This window comes from Meles meles, chromosome X (genome assembly GCF_922984935.1).
Source record: "Meles meles chromosome X, mMelMel3.1 paternal haplotype, whole genome shotgun sequence".
NCBI classification, from domain to species: Eukaryota; Metazoa; Chordata; class Mammalia; order Carnivora; family Mustelidae; genus Meles; species Meles meles.
The window spans coordinates 74,548,053-74,575,015 of record NC_060087.1 but is presented as its reverse complement, the minus strand read 5'-3'; the positions used below and the strand labels follow the sequence as shown (position 1 = coordinate 74,575,015).

General features: G+C 35.2%; 1 protein-coding gene across 2 annotated transcripts in view; it reads left to right on the top strand.

The window, feature by feature from the left end:
• Positions 1 to 26,963, top strand: part of LOC123935013 (kelch-like protein 4) — an 85,414-nt gene that overhangs the window by 39,461 nt on the left and 18,990 nt on the right. For both annotated transcript variants that reach the window (XM_045995409.1, XM_045995408.1), the window contains 2 exons: positions 15,351 to 15,513; positions 17,250 to 17,462. In XM_045995409.1, coding sequence (XP_045851365.1) covers positions 15,351 to 15,513; positions 17,250 to 17,462 — 376 coding nt within the window. The remainder of the gene's footprint in view (positions 1 to 15,350; positions 15,514 to 17,249; positions 17,463 to 26,963) is intronic.

Below are 26,963 nucleotides of genomic sequence, written 5' to 3'. Positions count from 1 at the left end.
CTTCAAGGATCAGGTAGGGAGAAAAATAAATACTTCAGTGTGTTTACAAAATAACATTTTTAAAGATTTTATTTATTTATTTGTCAGAGAGAAAGAGAGAGATAGAAAGCACAAGCAGAGGGAGGTGTAGGCAGAGGGAAAAGTAGGCTCCCCGCTGAGCAAGGAGCATAATGCTGGACTGGATCCCAGGACCTTGGGATTATGACCTGAGCTGAAGGCAGACACTTAACCAACTGAGTCACCTGGGTCTTCCCACAAAATAATATTTTTATCACATTTCTGTAAGTCATAGATGTCTTAAGAGAAAAAGTTTCCTTAAATTTGGAAGAGCAAACGTTAGAGAAACATCAATGATTTAAATAAGAATTATAAAAATATAATCATCTTTTAAAATTACATAGTCCCATGTTATTAATTCTTTTTTTTTAATTTTATTTTTTTATTGGTCTATTTACAGCATAACAGTGTTCATTGTTTTGGCAATTTTTTTAAATATTTTATTAATTTGACAGAGAGAAATCACAACTAGGCAGAGAGGCAGGCAGAGAAAGAGGAGGAAGCAGGCTCCCCGCAGAGTAGAGAGCCCGATGCGGGGCTCGATCCCAGGACCCTGGGATCATGACCTGAGCCGAAGGCAGAGGCTTTAACCCACGGAGCCACCCAGGCGCCCCGATGTTATTAATTCTTGTTCTGTTGGAATGCAGTTTTTCCATTAGGTCTGGAAATTCTTAGTTTAGTTTTATGATCTTAAAAGTATCAGACCTGCGTCTGTCAAAAGTCCTTTTCATGAATCTCCTTGAAGCTGAAATGCATTTTATAAGAGCATCAGAGTAACTGCAAGTGACAAAAGACTCAAAAATGGCCATGTTTAAAAATCTGTTAAGAGTTTAATATAATGTAGTTGACAAGGATATGCAGTAATTTCTTTGATGCACAACATTATAATAACTAGAATTACGACATTATGTCAAGACATACTAAAACTTTAAGAATTTTGCATAACTCTTAGAACCATCCCAGTATTCACCCACATAATATAATCTAACAAAAATAATCATTTTTTGTTTGACAATGCTTCCAATGTAATTTAACATAGCAAATATACAAGCCTAATAAATCAAAAAAGACTTATTTAGAATTTGAATTTTTAGGAACTTTGTTAAGAAGCTTAGAAGATTCTAAACCATATGCCTAAATAAGATCATAGATCACTATAAAATTTAAAATTTTATTATTTATTTAACCAAGGTGACAATAATAGATCCCAAAGGCAAAAACAAAGGGTTACCTGGTTGTTAGCAAAACTTAACTCCTTTAATATTGAGAAGATTTGGTCACCAAAGACCTAATAGAAACAAATATAGAAACCTTGTTTTTCTGTGCAGATAAAGATAAAATACTTTGTTTATAATTTCTTATCAAGAGTAGACCAACAATAAAAGAAAAATTTGTCTTTTTAACAAATTTAAGCCAATTTTCAATTGGAACCAAATTCCAATCTTATATCACGGTACTTTTAAAATTCATTTTTTCCAATTTTAGTGAGTCCTGACCATAAATATTTTTCCCAAAAGATTCTCCTTCATAAACTTTCTACAACTGCTTTTTTTAATTCAAATTTTTTTAAGATTTTATTTGACAGATGGAGATCACAAGTAGGCAGAGAGGCAGGCAGAGAGAGAGGAGGAAGCAGGCCCCCTGCTGAGCAGAGGGCCCGGAGCGGGGCTCAATCCCAGGATCCTAGGACCATGACCTGAGCTGACGGCAGAGGCTTTAACCCACTGAGCCACCCAGGCACCCCTTTAATTCAAATTTTGTCATAACTCTTATGTCTATATAGCCAGTCTCATTTTATGAAAAATTACATTTTTTATGTATAATATTTTTAAATATATTTATTTTTTTCAGCCAAACAGTATTCATTGTTTTTGCACAACAGCCAGTGATCCATGCAATACGTGCCCTCCCTATTACCCACCACCTGTTCCCCCAACCTCCCACCCCTGACCCTTCAAAACCCTCAGGTTGTTTTTCAGAGTCCATAGTCTCTTATGGTTCGTCTCCCCCTCCAATTTTTTTTATAAACATATAATGTATTTTTATCCCCAGGGGTACAGGTCTGTGAATCGCCAGGTTTACACATTTCACAGCACTCACCATAGTACATAACCTACCCAATGTCCATAACCCCCTCCCCCTCTAGCAACCCCACCTCCCCCCAGCAACCGCCAGTTTGTTTTGTGAGATTAAGAGTCATTTATGGTTTGTCTCCCTCCCAATCCCATCTTGTTTCATTTATTCTTCTCCTATCCCCCTAACCCCCATGTTGCATCTCCATGTCCTCATATCAGGGAGATCATATGATAGTTGTGTTTCTCCGATTGACTTATTTCACTAAGCATGATACCCTCTAGTTCCATCCACGTCATCGCAAATGGCAAGATTTCATTTATTTTGATGGCTGCATAGTATTCCATTGTGTATATATACCACACCTTCTTTATCCATTCATCTGTTGATGGACATCTAGGTTCTTTCCATAGTTTGGCTATTGTAGATATTGCTGCTATAAACATTCGGGTACACGTGCCCCTTCGGATCACTATGTTTGTATCTTTAGGGTAAATACCCAGTAGTGCAATTGCTGGGTCATAGGGTAGTTCTATTTTCAACATTTTGAGGAACCTCCACGCTGTTTTCCAGAGTGGTTGCACCAGCTTGCATTCCACCAAGAGTGTAGGAGGGTTCCCCTTTCTCCGCATCCTCACCAGCATCTGTCATTTCCTGACTTGTTAATTTTAGCCATTCTGACTGATGTGAGGTGATATCTCATTGTGGTTTTGATTTGTATTTCCCTGATACTCAGTGATGTTGAGCACTTTTTCATGTGTCTGTTGGCCATCTGGATGACTTCTTTGCAGAAATGTCTGTTCATGTCCTCTGCCCATTTCTTGATTGGATTGTTTGTTCTTTGGGTGTTGAGTTTATTAAGTTCTTTATAGATTTTGGATACTAGCCCTTTATCTGATATGTCATTTGCAAATACCTTCTCCCATTCTCTCAGTTGTCTTTTGGTTTTGTGAACTGTTTCCTTTCCTGTGCAAAAGCTTTTGATCTTGATGAAATCCCAATAGTTCATTTTTGTCCTTGCTTCCCTTGCCTTTGCCAATGTTCCTAGGAAGATGTTGCTGCGGCTTAGGTCGAAGAGGTTGCTGCCTGCGTTCTCCTCAAGGATTTTGATGGATTCCTTTCTCACGTTGAGGTCCTTCATCCATTTTGAGTCTATTTTCGTGTGTGATGTACGGAAGTGTTCCAATTTCATTTTCTGCATGTGGCTGTCCAATTTTCCCAGCACCATTTATTGAAGAGGCTGTCTTTTTCCATTGGACATTCTTTCCTGCTTTGTCGAAGATTAGTTGACCATAGAGTTGAGGGTCTATTTCTGGGCTCTCTATTCTGTTCCATTGATCTATGTGTCTGTTTTTGTGCCAGTATCATGCTGTCTTGATGATGACAGCTTTGTAATAGAGCTTGAAGTCCGGAATTGTGATGCCACAAACGTTGGCTTTCTTTTTCAATATTCTTTGGCTATTCGAGGTCTTTTCTGGTTCCATATAAATTTGAGGATTATTTGTTCCATTTCTTTGAAAAAAAATGGATGGTATTTTGATAGGGATTGCATTAAATGTGTAGATGGCTTTAGGTAGCATAGACATTTTCACAATATTTATTCTTCCAATCCAGAAGCATGGAACATTTTTCCATTTACTTGTGTCTTCCTCAATTTCTTTCATGAGTACTTTATAGTTTTCTGCATATAGATTCTTAGCCTCTTTGGTTAGGTTTATTCCTAGGTATCTTATAGTTTGGGGAGCAATTGTAAATGGGATTGACTCCTTAATTTCTCTTTCTTCTGTCTTGTTGTTGGTGTACAGAAAGGCAACTGATTTCTGTGTATTGATTTTATATCCTGACACTTTACTGAATCCTGTACGAGTTCTAGCAGTTTTGGAGTGGAGTCTTTTGGGTTTTCCACATATAGTATCATATCATCTGCGAAGAGTGATAGTTTGACTTCCTCTTTGCCGATTTGGATGCCTTTAATTTCTTTTTGTTGTCTGATTGCTGAGACTAGGACTTCTATTTCTATGTTGAATAGCAGTGGTGATAATGGACATCCCTGCCATGTTCCTGACCTTAGCGGAAAAGCTTTCAGTTTTTCCCCACTGAGAATGATATTTGCGGTGGGTTTTTCATAGATGGCTTTGATAATATTGAGGTATGTGCCCTCTATCCCTACACTTTGAAGAGTTTTGCTCAGGAAGGGATGCTGTACTTTGTCAAATGCTTTTTCAGCATCTATTGAGAGAATCATATGGTTCTTGTTATTTCTTTTATTAATGTGTTCTATCACATTGATTGATTTGTGGATGTTGATTCAACCCTGCAGCCCTGGAATAAATCCCACTTGATCATGGTGAATAATCCCTTTAATGTACTGTTGAATCCTATTGGCTAGTATTTTGGTGAGAATTTTTGCATCTGTGTTCATCAAGGATATTTGTCTGTAGTTCTCTTTTTTGGTGGGATCCTTGTCTGGTTTTGGGATCAAGGTGATGCCGGCCTCATAAAATGAGTTTGAAAGTTTTCCTTCCATTTCTATTTTTTGGAACAGTTTCAGGAGAATAGGAATTAGTTCTTCTTTAAATGTTTGGTAGAATTCCCCTGGGAAGCTGTCTGGCCCTGGGCTTTTGTTTGTTTGGAGATTTTTGATGACTGTTTCAATCTCCTTACTTGTTATGGGCCTGTTCAGGTTTTCTATTTCTTCCTGGTGCAGTTGTGTTAGTTTATATGTCTCTAGGAATGCATCCATTTCTTCCAGATTGTCAAATTTGTTGGCGTAGAGTTGCTCATAGTATATTCTTATAATTGTCTGTATTTCTTTGGTGTTAGTTGTGGACTCGCCTCTTTCATTCATGATTTTATTTATTTGGGTCCTTTCTCTTTTCTTTTTGATGAGTCTGGCCAGGGTTTTATCAATCTTATTGATTCTTTCAAAGAACCAGCTCCTAGTTTCATTGATTTTTTCTGTTGTTTTTTTGGTTTCTATTTCATTGATTTCGGCTCTGATCCTTATGATTTCTCTTCTCCTGCTGGGTTTAAGGTTTCTTTCTTGTTCTTTCTCCAGCTCCTTCAGGTGTAGGGTTAGGTTGTGTACTTGAGACCTTTCTTGTTTCTTGAGAAAGGCTTGTACCACTATATATTTTCCTCTCAGGACTGTCTTTGCTGTGTCCCACAGATTTTGAAATGTTGTGTTTTCATTATCATTTGTTTCCATGAATTTTTTCAATTCTTCTTTAATTTCCTGGTTGACCCATTCATTCCTTAGAAGGATGCTGTTTAGTCTCCATGTATTTGGGTTCTTTCCAGCTTTCCTCTTGTGATTGAGTTCTAGCTTCTGAGCATTGTGGTCTGAAAATATGCAGGGAATGATCCTAATCTTTTGATACCGGTTGAGACCTGATTTGTGATCCAGGATGTGATCTATTCTGGAGAAAGTTCCATGTGCACCAGAGAAGAATGTGTATTCTGTTGCTTTGGGATGAAATGTTCTGAGTATATCTGTGATGTCCATCTGGTCCAGTGTGTCATTTAAGGCCTATATTTCCTTGTTGATCTTTTGCTTGGATGATCTGTCCATTTCAGTGAGGGGAGAGTTCAAATCCCCTACTATTATTGTATTATTATTGATGTGTTTCCTTGATTTTGTTATTAATTGGTTGATATAGTTGGCTGCTCCCACGTTAGGGGCATAGATATTGAAAATTGTTAGATCTACTTGTTGGACAGACCCTTTGAGTAGGATATAGTGTCCTTCCTCATCTCTTATTATAGTCTTTGGCTTAAAGTCCAATTGATCTGACATAAGGATTGCCACCCCAGCTTTCTTCTGATGCCCATTAGCATGGTAAATTGTTTTCCACCCCCTCACTGTAAATCTGGAGGTGTCTTCACGTCTAAAATGAGTTTCTTGTAGGCAACATACTGATGGGTTTTGTTTTTTTATCCATTCTGATGCCCTGTGTCTTTTGATTGGGGCATTTAGCCCATTAACATTCAGGGTAACTATTGAGAGATATGAATTTAGTGCCATTATTAGCCTGTAATGTGACTGTTACTGTATATTGTCTCTGTACCTTTCTGATCTACTACTTTTAGGCTTTCTCTTTGCTTAGAGGACCCCTTTCAATATTTACTGTAGAGCTGGTTTGGGGTTTGCAAATTCTTTCAGTTTTTGTTTGTCCTGGAAGCTTTTTACCTCTCCTTCTATTTTCAATGATAGCCTAGCTGGATAGAGTATTCTTGGCTGCATGTTTTTCTCGTTGAGTGCTCTGAATATATCATGCCAGCTCTTTCTGGCCTGCCAGGTCTCTGTGGATAAGTCTGCTGCCAATCTAATATTTTTACCATTGTATGTTACAGACTTCTTTTCCCGGGCTGCTTTCAGGATTTTCTCTTTGTCACTAAGACTTGTAAATTTTACTATTAGGTGAGGGGGTGTGGACCTATTCTTGTTGACTTTGAGGGGGGTTCTCTGCATCTCCTGGATTTTGATGCTTGTTCCCTTTTCCATATTAGGGAAATTCTCTCAAATAGACCTTCTGCTCCCCTCTCTCTTTCTTCTTCTTCTGGAATCCCAATTATTCTAATGTTGTTTCATCTTATGGTGTCACTTATCTCTCGAATTCTCCCCTCGTGGTCCAGTAGCTGTTTGTCCCTCTTTTGCTCGGCTTCTTTATTCTCTGTCATTTGGTCTTCTATATCACTAATTCTTTCTTCTGCCTCATTGATCCTAGCAGTGAGAGCCTCCATTTTTGATTGCAGCTCATTAATAGCTTTTTTTATTTCAACTTGGTTAGATTCTAGTTCTTTAATTTCTCCAGAAAGGGCGTTTATATCTCCAGAGAGGGTTTCTCTAATATCTTCCATGCCTTTTTCGAGCCTGGCTAGAACGTTCAGAATCGTCATTCTGAACTCTTGATCTGACATATTACCAATGTCTGTGTTGATTAGGTCCCTAGCCTTCAGTACTGCCTCTTGTTCTTTTGTTTGTGGTGATTTTTTCTGCCTTGTCATTTTGTCCAGATAAGAGTATATGAAGGATCAAATAAAATACTAAATGGGTGGCAAAGACACCAGAAAAATGCACTGTAACCGAATCAGAAGAGACCCCAAATTGTGGGGGGGAGAAAGGGGATAAAAAGAGGTTCAGGAAAAAAAAAAGAAAAAAATTCAAAAAATAAAACAAATAAAGAAAAAATATAAAAAAGAAAGAAAAAATATATATATTTAGATAAACTAGTCAAAAAACGTTAAAAAAGAAAAGGGTAAAAGTTTTAAAAAATATAGCGGAAGAAAAAAAAGAAAAAAAAACTGAAAAAAGAAAAAAAATTGAATTAACAGCGAGACTAAAGAATCATGGGGAGAAAGCCAGGAGTTCCCTGCTTTGCTTTCTCTCCTCTGGAATCCCGCTGCTGTGTTAGGAATTGAACCTGCTTTCCTTGATAGATGAACTTCGTCCTGGCTGGATATTTTGTTGATCTTCTGGGGAGGGGCCTGTTGTAGTGATTCTCAAGTGTCTTTGCCTGAGGCAGGATTGCACCGCCCTTACCAGGGGCCGGACTAAGTAATCCCCTCGGGTTCGCTTTTGGGAGCTTCTGCTCCCTGAATGCTTTCTATAGAGTTCTGGAGGATGGGAATGAAAATGGTGGCCTCCTAGTCTCCGGCCCGGAGGAGCCGAGAGCCCAGGGCCTCACTCCTCAGTGTGCCCCCAGAGGACAGCACCCAATCACTCCCGTATCCCCAGCCTCTAGCCACGCTCCGAGCACACCCAGCCCGCAACAAGTTCAAGGTAATCCCGAGCTGAGAGTTCAGTCCTCGTCTCTGTCTCTGTAGCCGGCTTCTCCGTTCTAACACCTGCGAGCTCTGTGACACTTCGGCACCCCCGATCCTTCTGTGACCCTGCGGGAGCTGGGGCCACGCTGACCCCGCATGGGCTTCACCCTGGTTTAGCCTCTGGAGCAATGTCCCTCAGTGGAACAGACTTTTTTTTTTTTCCATTTTATTTATTTTTTTCAGTGTAACAGTATTCATTGTTTTTGCACAACACCCAGTGCTACATGCAAAACGTGCCCTCCCCATTACCCACCACCTGTTCCCCCAACCTCCCACCCCTGACCCTTCAAAACCCTCAGGTTGTTTTTCAGAGTCCATAGTCTCTTATGGTTCGCCTCCCCTCCCCAATGTCCATAGCCCCCTCCCCCTCTCGTAATCCCACCTCCCCCCAGCAACCCCCAGTTTGTTTTGTGAGATTAAGAGTCATTTATGGTTTGTCTCCCTCCCAATCCCATCTTGTTTCATTTATTCTTCTCCTATCCCCCTAACCCCCCATGTTGCTTCTCCATGTCCTCATATCAGGGAGGTCATATGATAGTTGTCTTTCTCCGATTGACTTATTTCACTAAGCATGATACCCTCTAGTTCCATCCACGTCATCGCAAATGGCAAGATTTCATTTCTTTTGATGGCTGCATAGTATTCCATTGTGTATATATACCACCTCTTCTTTATCCATTCATCTGTTGATGGACATCTAGGTTCTTTCCATAGTTTGGCTATTGTAGACATTGCTGCTATAAACATTCGGGTACACGTGCCCCTTCGGATCACTATGTTTGTATCTTTAGGGTAAATACCCAGTAGTGCAATTGCTGGGTCATAGGGTAGTTCTATTTTCAACATTTTGAGGAACCTCCATGCTGTTTTCCAGAGTGGTTGCACCAGCTTGCATTCCCAAACCATATGATACTCTCAATAGATGCTGAAAAAGCATTTGACAAAGTACAGCATCCCTTCCTGATCAAAACTCTTCAAAGTGTAGGGATAGAGGGCACATACCTCAATATTATCAAAGCCATCTATGAAAAACCCACCGCAAATATCATTCTCAATGGAGAAAAACTGAAAGCTTTTCCGCTAAGGTCAGGAACACGGCAGGGATGTCCATTATCACCACTGCTATTTAACATAGTACTAGAAGTCCTAGCCTCAGCAATCAGACAACAAAAATAAATTAAAGGCATCCAAATTGGTAAAGAAGAAGTCAAACTATCACTCTTCGCAGATGATATGATACTATATGTGGAAAACCCAAAGGACTTTTAAAAGTCCTGATTTTGTGCTCCGTTGCTCCTCTGCTTGCCGGGAGCCGGCCCCTCCCCCTGCGATCTATCTTCCTGTCGTTTTATATCCACTTCTCCGCCAGTCCTACCTTTCAGAAAGTGGTTGATTTTCTGTTTCTAGAATTGCTGTTCTTCTTCTCTTCGGTCTCCCGTTGGATTTGTAGGTGTTTGCAATGTTTAGATTAAGCTATTGAGCTGATGTCCTGCTACCTGATGTAGTCTCAGCCTGCTACTTCTCCGTGATCTTGACTCTGTCAGTGGAAAAATTACCTTTTTTTCCTCAATAAAAATGTATTTTTATTCTTTATACCTTTCTTACATATCTCCTATTTTCCTATATACAGACTTGCTTTCCTTATCATTTCCAGCAGTCTCAAATACATGTCTCCGAATTTTAACTCTTAAAACCTTTCTCCAGTGAAAACTAAGTAGTGACAGGTTGTGAACGGTATATCAGTCCAGAATTTTTTAGATTGGCAAATTTATGAATATATTTCATATTTTGTAGAAGTGTGATTTTTATAGAACTTTTTAATAAAGCATAAGTCATGCATATTAGCAGCCAAAGTATATTTAGTTTTCTGTATTAAGAAGCTAAAACCAGATAAACCTATATTTAGTAATTAATGTTAAAACATTAACATTTTATCTTATTTTGTAAAGACTTGGATATCCAATGAGTTTAACCCAATTTATTATTTAACCTAGCAAAACTTCAAAGTTTCAGGTTACCAAAGATTTTGGAAACTATTTAAAATTTATCTATACTCTGTTTTACCTATTAAACCTAATTTTTAACAATTGCCCATGTAAACTTCATTAGATAAAATCAATCATTATTTTAAGTAATTTTTGTTGACAGAATAGTTACAACAAGAATTTAACTAATACATTCAGGTAGAATAAAAGCTAGTTATCTGTATTATATTTGATGATGATAACTCCAAAAGACATGTATACTTTAATTAACCCATCAAACTTGAATAGCTTTAATAAAAATATATATTACACTTTGTCCAATAAAAATTCAATTAATTTATTTCCCACTGTCAATTTTATCTGGGCCTCTTGTGAGGAAATCTGCAGTGGGCAGTTTAAGTCCAAGGGAACCCTTGGGCCCCTTCATGTTGATTTAGGAGTTGTTCCAATTTGAACCTCATAAGGATGTGACCCAACAACTCAGGATGCTAAATCAGATATATTCACAGGTATAGGAACTATCATGTTCCCAACAAGATGACAACTTTAGGTTTGTTTTGTTTCCTCTTAACCAGATCATAAATGAGGGTTGAATAGGAGCTTAGAGATGAATTGAGAAACTATATTTGCCATGTTTTAGAGAAGAAGATCTGTATACACAGAAACATCATAAAATGAGTCCTAAGGAGAGACATCAGTAAAAAAAAAAAAAAAATCTAATTTAAGTTTTCCCATCAAATATAGAGCTGACATTGTAGGCCAGTTAGGGGATTTACATTTTAATTAGTTAAAGCAATAGTGGAGGGAGGTAAATGGGCTGAAGAAATATTTAGAATTCAAGATATGGAACTAACAGTTATATATGTTCATAGACAAAAATAAGAGATGTGAGATTATATTAATCTTCTATATTTCATCTAATGCCCAGAAAAAAGATTAACTTGGCATAAAACAGACTTCTACATTATTTCAGTGTAAACCTTCTGCACATTCTTGATTATTGTAGCCTTGTACAATTTCCTGACTACTTCACTATTAATATCTCTATAAATTGAGTAGGTAGAGCAGTCTAGTCTTCATTTCCTATATGAATTCATTTTTTGGTAAATTCCACTAATGAAAAGAGTTTGAAATAGAAAGTTAAAATAGGAAGAAATGAATAGGAAGACTGACTTGGGAATATTAGGATGAGGACGTGGAAAGATCTGAAAACATTCAGAAGAGATAGGCTGGTTAATAGAGTGAAAGTTGATGTGAGTTTCTTTATAGGTATTCCTACTTTAACAGGATCATTCAGAGACATTTAGTATAGAAAAGATATTCTTCTAAGCGATGTAAATAGTAAATGTAGTAAATAGAGCAACTGTTGATCTGTAAATCAGCCTTTAGCAAAATCCATCTTACCAGTGAAAGATGGAGGGATTAAAGAGAAAGGATAATGAGTATCTTTATATACACAAGTTTTTATTGTGAAAATCCTAACTCTTGAAACATAAATTTACAGTGCACTATTCATCAGAAAAGATCTAAAATTACGGAAAAGATATAAACACTGTCTTCACTAATCTAATATACATAGAAAAACTTTCAGAAGCAGCCATAGATACAATATACTTTGTTTAAATTTTGACTTGGTATGATCTCATGCCACAGCATTATAATTGGCCAATGGATACAGTTCAGATATAAATATATTTTCATCATAACGAATGAATTATATTTCTCCACAAATTGCCCAGTAGAATAACAACTGAAAAATGTTTTTTTTTTTTTTTTTTGCTTTTACCTATGGTTGGTACTGTGCATTTGTGACAAAATTCCCTAAATCTGCCACAAGCTGTCTTAAGTACACTCTATGTGTATACTAGAGGTTTATCAATTTTGTTATTTTTTCCAAAGAACTAGTTCCTAGTTCTCTAGTTCTTTGAAAAAAATTTAATAAACCTCTAGCCAGACTTATCAAAAACAAAAGAGAAAGGAACCAAATAAATAAAATCACAAATGACAGAAGAGAAATAACAGTCAACACCACAGGATAACTATAAGAGAACATTATGAAAAATTACATGCCAACAAATTGGACAACCTGGAAGAAATGGATAAGTTCCTAGAAACATATAAACTACAAAAACCAAAATAGGAAGAAACAGAAAACTTGAATAGACCAATAGCCAGCAGTGGAAATTAAATCAGTAATCAAATGTCTTTCAGTAAACAGAAGTCCAGGGCTGCATGCCTTCATGGGGTAATTCTGCCAAACATTTAAAGAAGAGTTAATGCCTACTCTTCTCAAACTATTCTAAAAAAATAGAAAAGGAAGGAAAACTTTCTGATTTATCGTATGAGGCTAGCATTATCCTGATACCAAAACCAGATAAAAAATGCTAGTAAGAAAGAAAACTGCAGGCCAATATTACTGATGAGCATGGATGCAAAATATATCAATTTATTATGAAGTATTGGCAATTTACTATGGCAGTAGTGACAGTATACTATGGTAGTAAAATTAACATTTTAGTAGTTGAGTAGAAAATTAACTTTTATTAACACATAAAGTAAGCAATATCTCAGAATTAAATTCTAAATATAATAAATAATAATAAATATCTTAATCTATTTTTAATTATAATCCTTCATTTTACCATCATGGAAAATTGTGTGAATCAACACAAAAGGCCCATTTAAAAGAAATTTTCATTTCTGTTTCTTTAGTCACTTGTATTTTAAATCAACACACACACACACAACTGAATAAAATAAAAGGACACAAATTCATATATTGAATGACCAAGGGTGATTAAAATAATAATGGATGTGTAAAGAATTGGTAATAGATTCCAAAGTATTTTTTTGTTGTAAATTATCATGTTGACACCTGTGTCAGTACTAATAGTAACATAGTATAACCAAAAAAACCATTACAAGTACACAAACCATATATATTAAAATGAACTGTTGTATTCTGACTCTTCCATTTGGATCTGGTAGTAGCAAAATATTACCTTTGCCTTATTAACCAGGTTAGGGAATCATTAGGTACTTTAATTTGAGCTGCTATCACTGATTCTATGCTACAAATTATAGGTACATAAATATAATATTGATGATGCCAACTAATATTTTTATACATGCAATTTTTCTATTGTTTAATATCCCTTTAAAAGGTACCACTACAATTGAAAAATATGACCTCAGAACCAACAGCTGGCTACATATTGGAACCATGAATGGTCGTAGGCTTCAGTTTGGAGTAGCAGTTATTGATAACAAGCTCTATGTCGTGGGAGGAAGAGATGGTTTAAAAACTTTGAATACTGTGGAATGCTTTAATCCAGTTAGCAAAATCTGGACTGTGATGCCTCCCATGTCAACACATAGGCATGGCTTAGGTAAGAGCTTCATGTTATATTGTTTCTAAAAAATATATCATTAGTAGATCTTTTTAAAAATTAAATACTGTTGCACATTACTAAGATTTTATTTTATTTTAATTCCAGTATAATTAGCATACAGTATTATATAAGTTTCAGGTGTACAATATAGCAATTCAACAACTTCATACATCACCCAGTGCTCATCATGAGTGAACATTATTGGAATTTAGCCAAACCCTTAGTCAAAACATCTCCAAAACGCTGAAAAGCTGAATCAAATTGTACAGGCTTGTGAAACATTTTTTTTTTTCTTGTTTCAGATGTCATACTTGCTAACTCTGCCTCCCTTCAAATTTATTTTAAAAAGGTACCACTTTAAAAGGGATAAAACGTTTTGCAAAGAATACATCATTGAAAAACATAAAACTACAATAGGGATTTTTCTTCTAACCTTAATTTAGAAAAAACAAAAAGCATTTGATGATGAAAGACATTACGTTGTTTCTAATCTGATGAACTTTGTCCCTTCCCATAAAAGGCAAATCTGTATTTCTGCAAAAGGCTTGGAATGCTCCAAGTCAAGGATGTTTACAAAAAACTGCTTTGATTGAGAGCAACTCTAAATTATACTTAAGCCAGAAATTTCCAAGAATTTTAAGAAAGATGAAGTAGAAACTTCTGAAACATTTGGGAACATTGATTCTCCTGAATGTTTGTCAGGGTACATCTTTCTTTAGGTGACATACATTTTTAATATCTTAGAGTTTGTTTAAAAAGCATAATAGCTTTTTTAATTTTTTGAGTGTTAAATTTTCCCTTTATTTTAAATATTTGCATTTTCTTAAATCAATTGCTAATCCCTTTAACAATTCAGAGACATAATCCTTCCCATGGTATAACTGAAAGCATTACACAAGAAACCTTTTTTATTTAGTAGATATTCCAAGAAAAATTTTGTTTCCATTGATTTTTTTATTTAATTTTGTTTTTTAAAAACTGATTTACACATCTAAAAAGTGTCAGGTTCAGGACTGGTATTGTCTTTTCCCCAAATTACCTAAAAAGTTGTCTATGTTAAATGATAAACTATATAATTTTTCAGCTCAGTTGTGTCATTACTTAGAAAACTATCCTACAGATAACTCATAGCAAGTTTTTAAAATCTAATGGGTATTACTAAGAAGATAGAAATGATGAAGTTATACCACTGAGATGCTAATTGAGATGGTGAAGAAGGTGGGGGGAAAGGCCAATTATGTGAATTCCCAGAGAAGCATTTAGATAGGGATTATTCATTGTATGTAATGTAACATTTTTTTTTTTTTTACAGAGAAAGACACAGTGAGAGAGGGAACACAAGCAGGGGGAATGGTAGAGGGAGAAGCAGGCTTCCTGTGGAGCAGGGAGCCCAATGCAGGGCTCAATCCCAGGACCCAAGGATCATGACCTGAGCTGAAGGCAGACACTTAATGACTGAGTCACCCAAGGACCCCAAGAAACAAATTTCTAACTAAACCTCAAAATCCCTCTTTATTTGGTTATCACATGGTAATTTTTTTAATCACTATAATAAAAAGCAGGGCTTAAAAAGACTTACCATGGTTTTAACCTACAAGTTATGTAACCTATGCATAATCTAAGAATTACCTAAGATTCAGTATAGATGTCTCATCTATCTCTTATATTTAAAAAAATGATGTTGAAATTGTGCTAAAAAATAGCTTCCATTTTTTATTACATCCCTAGAAATGGTGTGTTCCACTACCTCCATTAACTTCAGTATTACAACAATGATAACCTGCCTGATACAGTGACTATGTATATAACTATGTATGATACAATAACAATAACTATACCTGAAAATTTCCTAGGGTTAGGAGACCATGTTTAGTTTCATATCAAGATTAGTAAATTATAATGTATACACAAAACCATTTAAGAAACAAAAACAACTTTTAAGCATCCAGTTGTTTGCAAAATGAAAAAATAAAATCCATTATATGTGGTGAGACTTCATGTTATTTTTATCTTCTAGGTGTAGCCACACTTAAAGGACCAATGTATGCTGTCGGTGGTCATGATGGATGGAGTTATCTAAATACTGTAGAAAGATGGGACCCTGAGGGACATCAGTGGAATTATGTGGCCAGTATGTCAACTCCTAGAAGCACAGTTGGTGTTGTTGCCTTAAACAATAAGTGAGTAAACCCAAATATGAATGCTCTTTACTCCGAGGTTATGTGGTATGACACTTTGGTGATGTGGTCCATCAATCAATAAGCATTCACAATGACTGGGACATCCAATAATCAGTAATAAAGTTCCTTTGTTGGAACTTTCCCTTCATTATATTGGAAAATGCTTGTCTAAAATGAGCATTTAACTAAATATTCTGTATTGCGTTGGTACTCAAGTGTAGTCCTGGGACCAGCAGCATCAGCATTACCTGAGATCTATTTAGAAATGCTGAATTTTAACCCCACCCTAGACTTCCTGAATCATAATTGGCATTTTAAAAATATCCTCAAGTGACTTGTAAGCACCTTAAATTTGAGAAGCATATTTATAGGCAAAGAAGTTCCACTTCTGCCTTTGAGAAGTTACCCTTTTTTTTTTTTTAACATCATGACTTATTCTTATTAAAACTTTGGTTTGTCTTGGAATAGGGCAAGTCTTTTTGTTCTCTATCATTCATTGTCCTGAGTGTTCAGGGTTCCCAACTCTATAATTACACCAAGTCATATCTTTCTGAATCTCTCCCCTTTCTTGATCACTTGCCCATGAAAGCAAGATAATATATTAAAACCCAATGACATTAAATGTTGCTAAGATCTTTGAATTGTTACTTCTTCCAGGGGCTTATGCCCTTCCTGACAAAGGACCTTTAGAAACAATGACCGGCATATAGAAGGAACTTTAATGATGACAATTTCAGACACCAGAATTTATCAGTGGCAGGAGACACCTTTGTGTGTCTGTACTGACTGTATATAGTCAATATTTCATTGTATATCTGAGAAATGTCAACAAAGATGGCTTATAGAACCTTGTGCACAAAATAGTAAATGTCTATTCTTAAGAGGATGCCCAGACTTACAGTGTCTTGGAGCTTAAAATACTCCTTAATCTGCTTATCTTTGGCCTGATCTCAATATCAAGTGACTTGGGAACAATTTCCTAACGATTACAGACAGAGTGAAATCATCAAATTTGACTAATTTAGTTTTGTTTTACTGACTTGTTATTATTCACAACTGTGTATGAAAGGCAGTTATAAACATATGGTTTAATAAATGTTCATTTTTCATTGATGTAGGATTAAATTTAAATTAGATTAAAAATACTTCTCATTATAAGAATTGGCATTCTAAAATTTATGGAAGAAATAGGATAGATAATATATCTTCTTAGGAAAAATCCAGTTTGTTGATTCTTATTCCCTTCATTGTTTATTAATTTAATTTTCTTAATGATTAATGTTTTTAATACTAAGTAAAACAATTCATAAATATAAGAGGGATTTTAATGCTATTTAGTTGAACCTAGTCAAAATTGTAATGTTGCTGGAGTTAGTCTTTGGAAACATCCTACCTACCCTCTTACATTTTAATTTCCAGGTTTATTGAGGTATAATTGGCAAATACTGCCAATGTTTTGATATCTCCTCTCTCCGTCTAACTTCATTTCTAATGGGATGTTTTAGTCCATAATGTCATTCTTTCATGAAAACACTGAAGTCTGGGAGTTTGGAGTAGACCTTGAAAAGTGCCTTTAGGTAATTATCCATTCACAAACTCAGGCCATCCACTACAAAATACTAATGGAGTAGAACATACAATCATAAACTTTAAATGCTTTGTACAAGGGGTGTGTGTGTGTGTAATAATGCTTGCACACATACACCCACACACACACTTCTGTTCTTTTTTCCTAGGCTATATGCTATCGGTGGTCGGGATGAAAGTTCCTGCCTCAAATCAATGGAATACTTTGATCCACACACTAACAAGTGGAGTCTGTGTGCTTCAATGTCAAAAAGACGTGGAGGTGTGGGAGTTGCAGCATACAACGGATTCTTATATGTTGCTGGAGGTCATGATGCCCCTGCTTCTAGCCATTGTTCCAAGCTTTCTTGCTGTGTGGAACGGTAAAATGTTTCTATTTATTTATAAATGTATTATTTTTTTCAGAAATTAGAAAGAGGGCTACTAGAAAGTTGTCTTCCAAATAAGTGTTAATCCTTTCAGAAGATTTTTTTTTAATTGCACACTTATTCCTAGGCTCAAAATATTTTGAAGAACTCCCTCTAATGTATTTTAGGTGCATCATAAGAAATATATCCTTTAAATGTTCTTTTATTGTTTGATAATCACCCTATAAAACAATGTAAAAAAAGGGATGCAAGAATAAAGAAATTTAATGCCAAACTATACCACTCAACCTATTCACCATCTCAAATCAATATGACTTTACTATCTTGAAAATTATATTTGTCCCCAAAGGATGAAGACTATATGGAAATAATTTCCAGAAAGAAATGTTAATTATATTGTGAACAATAACTCTCTTACATTAAGTATTTAATTTTCCAAAGAAAAATTCTTTAAATGGGAGACATTCATTTGGATAAAGTGTGATAGGTTTGTTCAATAACTCAGTCATATGATTTATAGCTATAATATTCACATTCCCTTCAAGATGTATAATAGTTAAAAGATATTAACTTAAGGCCAAGTGACAAATTTACAATTAGTAAAGCTTTCAGAATTCAAAGATGGAAATCAGTATGGAATGATGTCCTCAAAAATATTCATGGAGGAACCTAGAAAACTAGAACTTAGAAATAGGTTCTCCATGAATATACAACATTTGTATTTTGTATATACACAATATAATGAAGGGAATTTCAGGTCTAGAAAAATTCACAATGAAAGCTATGGATAAAAAGGGGAAAGAAGTGTAGATAAAAAGCAGAGACTTTAGGTTGAAATATGATTTGGGAGGACAATTAAAAATTCAAATAAGTACCAGATCATTTGATAGTCTGAAATGTCAAAGTGGAAGCCTTTGGATTTTAACTTGTAGGGAAGGGAAAATTAAATTTAAGGGGAGTGGAATATCACAAAGAAAACAGTTTAGGCAAATTTGATCTAACAGTGATATAAAGGATAGAAATTGGGAAGAAAAAACTAAAGGGACAAATATGAATATTATAAGTTTTCTTCTGAGAAACTGAATCATAATTGATAACACTAATATTCTGTTTCTTATAGGAAATAATTGATCTGTGGTAGTTTTTATGTGTGTTTTAAAAAGATTAATTATATTAAAACCATATCATAATTTTAATTTATGCAGAAAAAGTACAACATCCATTCATGATTAAAAACAAAAAACCTCTCAAAAAGGAGATTAGAGGGAATATATTCAACATAATAAAGGCCATATATATGGAAAACAAACAACTAACATTATGCACAATAGTTAAAGAACTCTTTTCCTCTAAGGTCAGGAATAAGACAAGGATATCTACTCTCACCACTTTTATTCAACATAGTACTGGAAGTCTAAACCACAGCAATCAGAAAAAAAGCAAAAATAATAAAAATAAATAAATAAATAAATAAATAAATAGCATCCAAATAAGCAAGGGAGAAGTCAAATTTTCACTATTTAAAGATAACATGATTCTACACCTAGAAAATCCTGAAGACTCCAACGAAAAGCTACTAGAAGTAACAAATGACTTCAATAAGCCTCAAGATAGAAAATCAGTGCACAGAAATCTGTTTTATTTCTGTATGCTAATAATGAAAGAGCAGAAAGAGAAGAAAACAATCCCATTTATAATTATATCAAAGCAATACAATATCTAGGAAAAAATTAGCCAAAGTGGCAAAAGCATTGTTCTCTGAAAACTATAAAACCCTGATGAAAGAAATTGAAGATGACACCAAAAATGGAAAGGCATACCATGCTCAAAGTTTGGAAGAACAAAAATTGTTAAAATGTGTATACTGGGGCGTCTGGGTGGCTCAGTGGATTAAGCCGCTGCCTTCGGCTCAGGTCATGATCTCAGGGTCCTGGGATCGAGCCCCACATCGGGCTCTCTGCTCTGCAGGGACCCTGCTTCCTCCTCTCTCTTTGCCTGCTTCTCTGCCTACTTGTGATCTCTGCCTGTCAAATAAATAAATAAAATCTTAAAAAAAAAAATGTGTATACTATCCAAAGCAATCTGCACATTTAATGCAATCTTTATCAACATATTAACAACATTTTTTCACAGAGCTAGAATAAACAACCCAAATCTCATATGGAACCACAGAAGACCCCAAATAAAGCAATCTTGAAAAAGAAAAGCAAAGCTGGATGCATCACATTTCCAGGCTTCAAGTTATATTAAAGAGCTGTAGTAATCAAAAAATTATGGTATGGTACTGTTACAAAAAATAGGTCAATGCATCAGTACAGATCTACTCATAGATCAATGCAACAGTACAGAGAACCCAGAAATAAATCCACAACTCTATCATCAACTAATATTCAACAAAGTAGAAAAGAATATCCAATGGAAATAAGACAATCTCTTCAACAAATGATGTTGGGAGAACTAGACAGCAATATACAAAAGCAATGAAACTGGACCACTTTCTTACACCAAACACACACACAAAGAAAACTGAAAATGGTTTAAAAACCTTAATGTTGGACATGAAACCATAAATTTCTAGAAAAGAACACAGGGAGTAATTTCTCTGGCATTAGCCTTAGCAAAATTGTTGTAGATATGTCTCCTGAAGTGAGGGAAACAAAAGCAAAAATAAACTATTGGGACTACATCAAAATAAAAATCTGCACCACAAATGAATAAATCAACAAAACTACAAGGCAACTTACCGAAGGAAGATATTTGCAAACAACATGTTCAATATAAGGTTAGTATCAAAATTTATAATGAACTAATACAACTCAACAGCAAAAATACTCTAAATAACCCAATTTAAAAATTGGCATAAGTCATGGACAGTTCACCAAAGAAAACATACAGATGGAATATACTTTTCTTCAAAAAACAGAAATAAAAGCATTCAGATGGCCAACAGACACATGAAAAGATGCTCAACCTCACTGATCACTGGGGAAATGCAAGTCAAAATTACAATGAGATATTACTTCACCCTTCTCTGAATGGCTAAAAGCAACAATAGGAGAAAGAAGTGTTGGAGAGGTTGTAGAGGAAAGGAAATCTTCTTGCTTGTCAGCAGGAGTGCAAATGGGTGCCTCTACTGTGGGAGACAGTAAGGAGGTTCCTCTAAAATTTAAAAATATAACGGCCTTATAATCTGGTAATTAAAGTACTGGGTATTTACCCAAAATAATACAAAAAGAAAGAAAGGAATAGATGCACATGCTTATTGTAGCATTATTCACAATAACCAAATTATGGAAGTAATCCAAGTGTCCATTGCAAATGAATGGATAGTGAATATGTAGTATATATGTACCACAGAACATTATCCAGCCATATAAAAGAATGACACCTTGCCATTTGCAACAACATGGATGGAATTAGAGAGTATTGTGCTAATTGAAATAAGTCAGTCAGAGAAAGACAAATACTATATTATTTCACTCAAAAGCTGAATTTAAGAAATAAAAAAGCAAAAGGAAAGAGAGAGTATGAGAGAGAGAGAGAGAGAAAAAAGACTCCAAATCAGACTCAACTATAGGGAATAATAAACTGATGACTACCAGAGGGCAGGTGGGTGGGGTTGAAGTAGGAGATGGGAATTAAAGAGCAAACTTCTCATGATGAGTATTGAGTATTGTATAGAATTGTTGAATCACTATATTGTACACCTGAAACTAATATAACACAGTATGTTAATTTTAATGGGATTAAAACAAAAAAAATTAAAAAGTTTAATCCTAAGTGACTGACTTCCTGCTATTCAGTGTATATTTGAGATGCTTCTCCAGAGATTGGTTCTTAAGAGATGCAAAAATTTTAACAATATGCAAAATATAAATAAATATAGGGGTGCCTGGGTGGCTCAGTGGGTTAAGGCCTCTGCCTTCGGCTCAGGTCATGATCCCAGGGTCCTGGGATCAAGCCCAGCATCGGGCTCTCTGCTTGGCAGGGAGCCTGCTTCCCCCTCTCTCTCTGCCTGCTTCTCTGCCTACTTGGGATCTCTGTCTGTGAAATAAATAAATAAAACCTTTTAAAAAATAAATATAAATACACACACACACGTGTGTCTGTGTGTATGTGTGTATGTATGTATGTATATATATATACAGAGAGAGAGAGAGAGAGAGAGAGGGAGAGAGAGAGAGAGAGAGTTTCAGGTTAATCACTCCTGCCTCAAATATTTAATGTATTATAGTTAAATATAGGCTAAGATTATCCACACTAGTTCTCCCCATAGTAAAGTAAGAGTTGATCACCTTTTCATTATGTTAGGTTATTTTTTGTGTGTGACAAAATATACATAACATAAAATTTACCATTTAACCACTCTCAAATGTGAAATTCAGTGGCATTAAGTATGTTCACATTGTAGTGTCCAGATCTTTTTTTTTTTTTGTCTCCTCAAACTGAAACTGTACTCATTAAACAAAAGATCACCATTTCTCCCTCACCTCAGTCACTGGCAACCACTATTTTATTTTCTGTTTCTATGAATTTGATAACTCTAGGTACCTCATAAAAGTGAAATCATGAGTAGTTATTCTTTTGTGACTGGTATATTTTACTTAGAGCATAATTCTTCAAAGTTCATCCATGTTATACCATTTGTCAGAATTTCCTTTCCTTTTAAAGCTAAATGATATTACATTATATGTACATACCATGTTTTATTCATTCATTCATTCCTCAGTGAACAATTGGTTTGTTTCCACCTTTTGGTTACTGTGAATATTGCTGCTATGCATTGTGCACATCATCAGCAACACTTGTTATTTTCTTTTTTGTTTTATTTTGTTTTTAATAGTTATCCCAATGTATTTGACGGAGTATGTCTTTGTGGATGAAATTTGAGTTTCCCTAATGATTAGTCAAATAAGTCAGTAAAAGAAAGACAAATACTATACAGTTTCACTCATATGTTGAATTTAAGAAACAAAACAAAGAAACAAATGGAAAGATATTTCTTATGATCTCTAATACATTATTTTATCACTGCAAAGAATATTGTTGGTGTTTTGCTAGAGATTGCACTGAATCTGTAGGTCAGTTGAGTGATATTGCCATCTTAACAATATTGAGTCTTCTAATCCAAAAATATGAGGTATCTTTCTATTTATTGGTGCCTAGTTTCTTCTTTCCACTGCAGATGAATTTTACCTATTTTTCTTGCCTAATAGCTCTGACTTAGAGTTTCAGTAATATATTAAATAGAGGTGGTAAAATTGTCATCCTTATCTTGTTCCTTATCTTAAAGGAAAAGCCTTCAGTTTTCACCACTGAGTGCGATGTTAGCCCTGTGTTTCCCATATAAGGCCTTTATTATGTTGATGTAGTTTTTTTTTTCTATTCCTAATTTGGTCAGTGTTTTTGCATAAAAATATGATGGATTTTGTCGTGTACTTTTATGTGCACCACTTGAGATGCTCATGTGTCTTGCTCTCCCCATCATTCTGTCAATGTGTCATTTGATTAGTTTTTGGATAATCACCCTTGTATTCCAGGTATAAATCTCACTTTACTATGGTGTCTTATTATTTTAATGATGTTGCTGAATTGTTCCTTAGTATTATGTTGAAATTCTTTGCACCAGTATTCATTAAGGATTTTGGTCTATAGTTTTCTTACTGTGTCTTTGGCTTTGATGTCAGTGTAATGCTTATCTTATAAATTAAACTTAGAAGAATTACGTCTTTGGTATTTTGAAGAATTTAAGAGGGATTGGTGTTAATTCTCTAAATGTTAGGAAGAATTGACCAATAGGCTTTCAGCTTTCCTTTGTTGCATATTTTTAATTATTTGTAGAGAGACCACATCTTCTTAAAATTATAGCATTGCTCAGATTTTCTATTTCATCATTGTTCAATGGTGGTAGGTTGTGTATTTCTAAAAATGTGTCCATTTAATCAAGGTTATGCAAATTACTGCTGTGCAATTGTTCATAACACTCTCTTTAAATCCTCATTTATTCTGTAAAATTGGTACTAATGCTCCCTCTTTTTCTGTTTTTGGATTAAGGAATTTCATGCAAAATTGTAGTTACTTGGGTACTTGATATTTTTTAATAACTATTTTATTTGAGTGTAGTTGACATGCAATGTTATATTATTTTCAGGTATACAACATAGAAATTAAAATTTATGCATCATGCTCTGCTGACCACAAGTGTAGATACCATTACTATTACAATACTAATGCTATTTAATATTCTTGATTATATTCCTTATGCTGTTACTTTTATTCCCATGACATTCAGTCCGTAACTGGATGTATTTACAATTATGACTCTGTTTTTTCTTTATTCATTTTATCTTAGATTCTACATGTGAGTGAAATCATATGGTATTTGTCTTTCACACTTTGCCTTATTTCACTTGACATAATATAGTCCATCCTTGTTTTCACAAATGGCAGAGTCTCATTCTTTCTTTCTTTCTTTTTTTTTTTTTCTTTTTCTTTTTTGGCTCCGCAATATTCATGTGTGTCTTTGTGTGTGTGTATGTGTGTGTATGTGTGTGTGTGTGTGTGTGTGTGTGTGTCTTCCTGATCCATTCTTCTATTGGTGGAGACTTAGGTTGTTTCTATATTCTACTATTGCAAATAATTCTTCAATAAATGTAAGGGTACATATATCTTTTTGGATTAAGATTTCAATTTTCTTTGGGTAATTTCACCCTGTATTGGAATTACTGGATCATATGGTATTAATATTTTTAATTGTTGAGAAACTCCCATACTGTTTTCCACAGTGGCTGCACCAATTTACATTAACAACAATGTATTATGTTCCTTTTCCTCCACATCCTCACCAGCACATTACTTCTTGTCTTTTTTATTTTAGCCATTCTGACAGGTGTAAGTGAGTTAGTAAGATAACTGATTATGGTTTTTATTTCCATTTCTCTGATAATTGCTAATGTTGAGCAACTTTTCAAGTCTATGTTGAACATCTGAATGTCTTCTTTGGAAAATTGTCTATTCAGATGCTCTGCCCATTTTAAAATCAGATTGTTTACTTTTTTTGTGTTGAGCTACATAAGTTCTTGGTATATTTTGTTTGTTAACCCCTTATTATATACATCATTTGCAAATATCTTCTACTATTCAGTAGATTGTTTTGAGTTTTGTTGATGGTTTCCTCATCTATGAAAAAGCTTTTTTTTTATTTTTATGTAGTCCCATAGTTTATTTTTTCCTCTGCTTCCCTTGCCTATGGAACCCAATCTAGAAAATGTCGCTAAGGCTGGTGTCCAAGAAATTACTTCCTGTGTTCTTTTCTAGGAGTTTTATGGCTTCAGATCTCATATTTATGTGTTTATTCCATTTTGGGTTTTTTGGTGTGTGGTTTTAGAAAGTGACCCAGTTTCACTCTTAAAAGTACTTATGCAAAAAAAAAGTGTCTGTGTTGTTTTTACACCATTTCTTAAAGAGACTATCTACCTCCCTTGTATATTCTTGCTTTCATTGTCATAGATTAATTGATCATATAACTGGATTTGTTTATGAGTTCTATTTCTTGTTCCACTGTTCCATGTGTCTATTTCCCTACCACTACCATACTATTTTGATGACTACAGCTTTGTAGTGCATCTTAAATTCTGGAATTCTGTGATACCTACAAATTTCTCAAGACTGATTTGGCTAGTCAAGGTCTTTTATGGTTCCATACAAGTTTTGTGATTTTTTTGTTCTAGTTCTGTAAAAAATGCTGTTGGTGCTTTTATAGGTATTGCATAGTCTGTGTATATCACTGTGGATAATATGGACATCTTAACAATATAATTTTTCCCAACCCATGAGCATGAACTATCTTTCCACTTGTCATGTAGCTTTCAATTTCTTTCATCAGTGTTTTATAGTATTCAGGGTACAGGACTTTCATCTCTTTGATTAAATTTATTCCTAGGTATTTTATTATTTTTGGTGCAGTTGTAAATGAATGTTTTTTTCTTAATTTCTTTTATTGCTACTTCATTATCAGTTTATGGAAATTCTACCAGTTATGGGGTATTAAATTTTTATCCTGCAACTTTGCTGAATTCATTTATTACTTCTAGTAGTACTTTTGGTGGAATCTTGATTTTTTGTTTCAATTTATTTATTTTTTTTCAGCGTAACAGTATTCATTGTTTTTGCACAACACCCAGTGCTCCATGCAATACTGCTTCCCTATTACCCACCACCTGGTTCCCACAACCTCCCACCCCCACCCCTTCAAAACCCTCAGGTTGTTTTTCAGAGTCCATAGTCTCTTATGGTTCACCTCCCCTTCCATTTTTTTTTTTATAAACATATAATGTATTTTTATCCCCAGGGGTACAGGTCTGTGAATAGCCAGGTTTACACACTTCACAGCACTCACGATAGCACATACCCTCCCCAATGTCCTTAACCCCTCCCCCTCTCCCAACCCCACCTCCCCCCAGCAACCCCCAGTTTGTTTGTGAGATTAAGAGTCATTTTTGGTTTGTCTCCCTCCCAATCCCATCTTGTTTCATTTATTCTTCACTGATCCCCCTAACCCCCCATGTTGCATCTCCATGTCCTCATATCAGGGAGGTCATATGATAGTTGTCTTTCTCTGATTGACTTATTTCACTAAGCATGATACCCTCTAGTTCCATCCACGTCATCGCAAATGGCAAGATTTCATTTATTTTGATGGCTGCATAGTATTCCATTGTGTATATATACCACACCTTCTTTATCCATTCATCTGTTGATGGACATCTAGGTCCTTTCCATAGTTTGGCTATTGTAGACATTGCTGCTATAAATATTCGGGTACATATGCCCCTTAAGATCACTGCATTTGTATCTTTAGTGTAAATACCCAGTAGTGCAATAGCTGGGTCATAGGGTAGTTCTATTTTCAACATTTTGAGGAACCTCCATGCTGTTTTCCAGAGTGGTTGCACCAGCTTGCATTCCACCAACAGTGTAGGAGGGTTCCCCTTTCTCCGCATCCTCACCAGCATCTGTCATTTCCTGACTTGTTAATTTTAGCCATTCTGACTGGTGTGAGGTGATACCTCATTGTGGTTTTGATTTGTATTTCCCTGATGCCAAGTGATGTGGAGCACTTTTTCATGTGTCTGTTGGCCATCTGGATGTCTTCATTGCAGAAATGTCTGTTCATGTCCTCTGCCCATTTCTTGATTGGATTGTTTGTTCTTTGGGTGTTGAATTTGCTAAGTTGCTTATAAATTTTGGATACTAGCCCTTTATCTGATATGTCGTTTGCAAATATCTTTTCCCATTCTGTCAGTTGTCTTTTGGTTTTGTGAACTGTTTCCTTTCCTGTGCAAAAGCTTTTGATCTTGATGAAATCCCAATAGTTCATTTTTGCCCTTCCTTCCCTTGCCTTTGCCGATGTTCCTAGGAAGATGCTGCTGCGGCTGAGGTCGAAGAGGTTGCTGCCTGCATTCTCCTCAAGGATTTTGATGGATTCCTTTCTCA